Here is a 7148-nt window from a genome sequence, read left to right as displayed (position 1 = left end):
ATATTGTTATGAAAAAAAATATCTATATGCAAGGATATATTTGTCACGCCCCAAGACCCACTGTAAGGGGGTGACGGTCAATTCACGCCTCAAACCCAAAGGCTTAAAGTATAATTTGACCTAAACAATTATCTTGTAACTGGAAGTTACCAATTACCAAATATCGGAACAAAATTTCTAAAATCTTCAAAACTTAACTTTAAAACTAAGCATCCATCAACCAAAATCCATTATTCAAAGAGATTGCAAACTCAAACAATTCAAGTGCTAACAAAATTTTCATAATCTCCAAATCTCAACTTCAAACTATCATAAAAAATTAAAAGTTCAATATTTAAATAGCTTCCAAAAACCAAATAATCCAAATGAACATAAACTTATAAGCTAACAATATTCGAAAATAACATCTTATCCTAATGATGGCCATTCCCCGACCTAGCCATCACTCCTCGACCGAACTAAGGGTACCTAAAAAATTATCAACAAAGGGGAATGAACTCAAAGCCCAATAAGAAACACTAATGCAGTGCATGAATCAAATATTTCAAGTTCACTTGCAAAATAGGAGACATTATAACTAATTATTTTCATAAACCTTTGAGTCGGTTTTGTCAATACATTCAAAACTTTTAATTGTACACATTCATTTCTGATTCAAACATTTTCATATCAAATTCAGTCAAAACATTCAAATCATTTATTTACTCTCATTATCAAATATCAAATGGTGCCCAGTTAGGTGAGACTTTTCAAATAGGTGGCTAGCCTTAAATTGTTCATTTAAGGTGGACAGAACCAAACACTACTAGTACTAGTAACGTCTAACCAATTTATTCTACTAATTAAATTTTATGCTACTTATTAACTTACACTCATCATTAGTATAATAATATTGATAACTTCTATTTTCTCACTTTCAGTTTTTTTTTTTTCCACTAAACATAAATTGTATCCCCAACAATTCTCCATTATTGCTAACATATATATATATATATATATATATATATATATATATATATATTTTTCTTTTCACCATTCTCCATCTTCCACAACGACGCATTTTTTTATTTTTAAATTTCATTACTTATATCTATTATCTAAGAAATTTTGAATTTCCCTATTTTCATCAATAGAACAATCTATATTCCTAATTTTAATATTTTGACCTAAAAGTTTTAAATAGGTTAACCCTAACCTAAATCGAAATCTTTCGGAGAATCATTTTTTTTTTTTTCAAAAACTTAAGATTTCTTAATTTCTAACAATAAAACCACCAATAATCCTAAATTTCCTATATTTTCATATTAAAACGAATTAAAAAAAAAACAAACTAATAATTTAATTTTTTTTTTCAAAAATAACTAGCATGTTTAGAACTAACTAACGAATATAATATATTAATTTAGGGTTAGAATCTTACCTGAAAAAAAAAAAAAAAAAAAAAAAAAAAAAAAAAAACCTAAACTTCAACTCTGAATTTCTAACCCTTGAGCCCTACTATCTCCAATTCTCTACTTTTGGTTACTAGGATTTTCTTAATGAAGAAGACAAGACGAAAAGTCCAATTTATACCTAAGATTTTTAATTATAAAATGACTCTTTCACCCTTAATGAATTTAATTAATTACTTAATTACTTTGTAAATTACTATTTTGCCCCCAGATTAAATTTTGGGGTGTTACTATATCGGTCTTAATATATAATTTATTATTTATCTTATCAAATTAATTTTAATTTATAAAATACTATAAATTTATTATTATCATTATTATTTATATTTTAGTTTTTTAAAATAAATTTATATTTTTAATATTTTAAAATAAAAACATTCAAAATTAAAAGGATAAATATAAAAAATTTAAAAGTGAAGTGATAGTAATTTTTTAGAATATGATTAATGAGATAAATTATGATACGTATAATATTAAAACTATAATTTATTTAATTCAAATACAATAAATAGTGTGAAATAAATGATAATATATTTATATAATTTTTTTTATATTTATATTTTTTATATTTAATTATCATATAAATAATATAAAAAACCTTATTCAAAAAATTACAATATTGATTTTTATATTTTTATTAATCAATTAAATATAATTTAAAATAAAATAATTAGAATTAGTTTTTTTTTTTCAATGGTGAACCTTAACAAATTTAAATTGAATATATATTATGAAAGAGTATCATAGTCTAATGGTAGCCAGGGATCGAACTCAAAAGGGCCACCCACTTCTCTCACTTGAGGCACCACCCACTTCTCTCACTCGAGGCATCAAGAAGCCCTTGTCTGAAGTTGCCCTCCAGACGAGAGAATCCCTAAAAAGGCCCTATTTTCCTCTGCCACTCTCAATCCTTGCAAGTACTAACCTAATCATGTTATTTATTTATTTTTGTTTTTTTGCAACCCCCGTTTGATTCCCAAGAAAATCCATCCCCCATTCGATTTCCGGGAAAATTCATCCTCGTTTGATTTCCAAGAAAATCCATGCAAAAACCCCAAGGAAAACCAAAAAAATTGCATTTTTTTTTGCTCCCTGTGTTTTCTGGATCTGTTCTAGGGGTCTCTTTGCTTTTATGCCACTGAATTTAAATTTCACAAACCCTAAATCCACGATTTTTTAGCCAGGCTAAAAAAACACAACCTTTGCTGGCAAATCATGATCACATTACCAAATAGCATCTTATTTGTATTTTAAAAAAAAAAAAAATTGGACCCATTTTGTATCCCGTGCGTGAGCAGGACTGGTAGGAAATATCGGGAAATTTCCGCAAAAATCGGTAAAAATACCGATAAATACCGAAATATCGGTGATATTTCCGAAATTTCCACCGACCAATAATCGGTAACGAATACCATGTCGGAGCAGGCCGATAAGCGAAATTTCAGAGAAATATCGCAAAAATTTTCCGATATTTCAAACACTGGTTGAGGATGACCTGAAAAAGCAGATTCAAAAAATGGGACAACTCTCTCCCACTTTGGGTTCTCTTCCTCAATCCTAAGGTTTTGCTCTTAGGTTGCAATTTGGCTGGAGGAATACGATAGGATAGAATGGAAATGAAAACTTAAGATGCTATATACAATAAAATCTATTATGTTATATTTATATTTAGTTTGTAAAATAAATAAAAGGAAAATAAAATAAAATATATATTATTTTTAATATTTAATATTTGTTTAAAATAAAATTTTATTACATTCCCATATTCTAAATTTCTCTTGGGTATAAGTATATTCCTTATTAAAATATTTAAAATTTATAACTAACAATTTTATATAATGTTATTTAATATATATATATATATATATATATATATATATATATATATATATATAGTTCTCTTTTAACCACAAATTTAATTCTTTTAATCAAAATTTTTTACTTTGAAAAATAAGTTTGATTGTAAATAGCTTAATCTTGTTGTTTTTAGTTAAATAAGCTATTATTAATTGTCAAATCTTTATTTTTATTTTATTTTTTTGCTTTTCCCTCATTGCTTCTTAAATATATACAACTATTCAAGAGGAAATTATATATGTTTTTCTTCTTTATAATTTTATATACAATGCTTACAATTTGTTCTTTGAATGCATATAATTCAAGATACATATAGGGCAAGTTGACCAACTCGAGAGGAAAGTATATATACTTTTCTTAATTATAATTTTATATACAATGCTTACAATATGCTCTGAGTTGTATATATTTAAGGAGCATATATTATATATAAAATTATGACTATGAGAAACATAGGTTGGTGCAACTTGTCCTATACATATACATATAGGACAAGTTGCGTAGTATATATATAGGACAAGTTGCATAGGATAAGTTACACAACCAATGTTTAATTTTCTTAATCATAATTTTATATACAATGCTTATAATATGCTACGAGTTGTATATATTTAAGGAGCATATATTATACATAAAATTATGACTAAGAGAAACATAGGTTGATGCAACTTGTCCTATACATGCATATATATATATATATATATTTATAGGGCAACCGGGCAAGTTGCATATGATAAGTTACACTATCTATGTTTTTTTTTTTAATCATAATTTTATATACAATGCTTACAATATGCTCCGAGTTGTATATATTTAAGGAGCATATATCATATATAAAATTATGACTACGAGAAACATAGGTTGGTGCAACTTGTCCTAAACATACATATATATATAAGACAAGTTGCATAGGATAAGTTACACAACCTATGTTTAATTTTCTTAATTATAATTTTATATATGATGCTTCTTAAATATATACAACTACTCAAAAGGAAAGTATATCTATTTTTCTTAATAGTAATTTTAAATATAATAATGCTTACAACTATATACATATAATGCTCCTTAAATATATACAATAGTAAGCTTCTTAAATATATACAACTTCCTCTTGAGTAGCTGTATATATTATGAATGCAACTTGGAGAGAGAGACATGGGGGGCTTTGGAGGGCAGTGGATGGAAGGACCTTGGCCCAGGGGACTTAGTAAAGGCCACTTAGGTTTTGGTCAAACGAGGGTTGATCGGTTCATATGAAACCGGACGGTCCGTCTTCCAACCCTTGGACAGCTCGTTTCGCCAAATCGGACCGGATACATCACCTTGAATAAACTATTTTAACTAAATTTATATTTGAAAAGCCGAATTCTATATTATAAAATAAATCAAATGTTATAGTGAACCAGTCTCTTATAGAACGAGTAGATCGATGCAACCTAATTACCAATGAGCAAAGGATTAACTCAAAAACTATTAGCAATTCAATCCGGAATGGGCTCACTCTTACCTAAATTGACCTGCAACCTTAATCATGCTTCCAGTTCTCGGCCAACTTGGCAAGGGCCGTAGTGGATGATCCCTCCTCTCTCCAAGCTTCCACCGCCATCTCTCTCATCTTCTCGCTTCTCTCTCTCAGCTCTCTCCCCTCTTCAGAATCCATCAACTCCTTGAGTCGCCTCTCCAACTCAGCCCCACTCACAAACCTGTCACCATCTCTCTGCTCCACACCAATGGCCATCTTCATATTCTCGACCAAAACAGCCTTATTCAGGTGTTGTTCGGCGTGGAGAGGCCATGCCACCATTGGCACTCCCGCAACCACCGCTTCCAACACTGAGTTCCACCCCACGTGAGACACAAACCCACCCACGGATTGGTGTCTCAGCACCGCCACCTGCGGCGCCCATGACTTCACCACCATTCCCCTATTCTTGGTTCTTTCCAAGAACCCTTCTGGCATAAGCTCATCCAAATCAAAGTCGTTCCACACCAAATTTTCTTGCTTGATTTCCTTGCTTTTGTTATCCACAGGTGGAATTTTCACCACCCACAAAAATCTCTGGCCGCTTCTCTCCAACCCATTAGCTATCTCCTTCACCTGCTCCCTCGAGAACGATCCACGGCTGCCAAAACACAGGAACACAACACTCCTACTCGGCTGCTGGTCCAGCCATGACAAGCAGTCATGCTTATGAGTTGGAGCATCTTCACCAGAATCTGCAATCAATGGTCCAATGCAATAAACAGACGGACTTGGTCCATCGGTAACGCATTCCCCATTTGTAATAGCCATAAGGGCTATTGGCTCAAGGCCATCAAACGTATTGGTCAAAACCCCATCACATTTTCGTAGATCCAGTGAGAACTGTAGCGATTGGTGATAAGTCGGGTCTTCTCGGTCAAGCAGTGGTTCTATCATGTGAGTAGCTAGCAGTGGAGGCAATCCAGGAATGTGAAAAACAGTGGTGGGGAGATCTTTGAAGCTCTTGGTGGTCTGTTTGTGAATTGTTGGCAAGTAGAGGATGGCAGCGAGAGCAGCAGCAGAAAAGGAAGTGAAGAAATAAGTGGGAATTCCAAGGCCACGAGCCAAGGGAAAAGCTGAAGTGCAAAAAGAGTCGAGTATAACAGCCCGAATGGAAGAAGCTTCCGAGAGCTGCTGAAGAGATTGGAGAACATTAGAATCATTGAGACTCAGGAACTCGAACATGTTGGCCAGGCGACCAAGAGTTGGAGATGCGGTGAATGGGAGATACGGGAAGCGGTGGAAGGAGATGGAAGAGGTGGTTTGGGAGATTCGATCGATGTGAGAGGTGGTGGCTGGAGTGTCAAAAGGGCCAGTTGTGAGGAGAATAATAATGGAGAATTCGCAGTTGTAGCGGCTAAGAATGAGCTTACCAAGCTCTACCATGGACAACAAGTGGCCAATCCCTGGAGCTGGGTAAAGGACTATGGCATCCTTCATTTTTGGTACCACCTTGGATCCTTGGAATTGGGAGGAACTCAGAATGAGATCTGCAGATGAAGTCGATGTTAGAGATGATATACTTATATGATGTGGATTGTGGAGTGACATAATGTAATGGCCCAAACCCAATTTAGGGGTAAAATCGTAATTTAAAAATTATTAATTAATTAAAGTAATTTAATAAGGGTAAAAAGGTATTTTTGTATTTAAAACCCCTATATATAAATTATATTTTTCCTATATTCTCTATTCAAAAAACCCTTTTACACAGAGATCAGAAATATCAGAGAGTATAAGGTTGAAGTTTTGAAGGTTTAGGGTTTGAAGATTAATTTTTTTAGGTAAGATTTTTAATCTTTAAATTAATATTTTATATTCGTTAATTAGTTTTAAACACTTTAGATATTCTTTGGAATATCTCAATTTTGATTAGAGTTCGCTTAATTAATTTATAGGTCAAAAAGATTAAAAATTTATGAACATAGTTTGATTTATTAACGGAGATCAATAAATTTTGATTACTCAAATGAATAGATAAAAATTAAAAAATTAAAAAAATTATATAGTTTTGGATGTGAAAATTACATAAAATTGTGAGTATGAAGGTTAAAAGTTTTGACTTTAGAGATGAAAAAAAAATGATGAAAGATGCGTAAGAAGGATTTGGCATGTTGAAAAAAAAAAAAAAGAATTGCATGGGGTATTTGTTAAATTTCGGTAGGAGATTTAAATAATAATAATAATAGTTTAACGCGAATAAATATTCTTAAAAGATTTAATTTAGATAAGTTAGAAAAAATAAAATAAATTATTGTGTAGGAAGTTGAAAATAATATTGGATGGTAATAATATTAATATAGGAAATTAATTAG

General features: G+C 31.3%; 1 protein-coding gene across 1 annotated transcript; it reads right to left on the bottom strand.

Annotated features, from left to right (window-relative positions):
* Positions 1-287: 287 nt before the first annotated feature.
* On the bottom strand, positions 288-6311 carry LOC132253243 (UDP-glycosyltransferase 88F3-like). The gene is made up of 2 exons (XM_059734939.1): positions 4819-6311; positions 288-468 (listed from the first exon to the last, which is right to left on the bottom strand). Exon 1 carries the CDS (start codon positions 6271-6273, stop codon positions 4837-4839), a length of 1437 nt encoding a protein of 478 aa, XP_059590922.1. The 5' UTR covers positions 6274-6311; the 3' UTR covers positions 288-468; positions 4819-4836.
* Between the last annotated feature and the right edge of the window lie 837 nt (positions 6312-7148).

Source organism: Vitis vinifera, chromosome 18 (genome assembly GCF_030704535.1).
Source record: "Vitis vinifera cultivar Pinot Noir 40024 chromosome 18, ASM3070453v1".
In the NCBI taxonomy this organism is placed as follows: Eukaryota; Viridiplantae; Streptophyta; class Magnoliopsida; order Vitales; family Vitaceae; genus Vitis; species Vitis vinifera.
This window is presented reverse-complemented; position numbering and strand designations above follow the sequence as displayed.

Excerpts from the sequence above, each read along its gene's own strand:
- LOC132253243 (XM_059734939.1), bottom strand. The coding sequence starts at position 6,273 with ATGAAGGATGCCATAGTCCTTTACCCAGCTCCAGGGATTGGCCACTTG.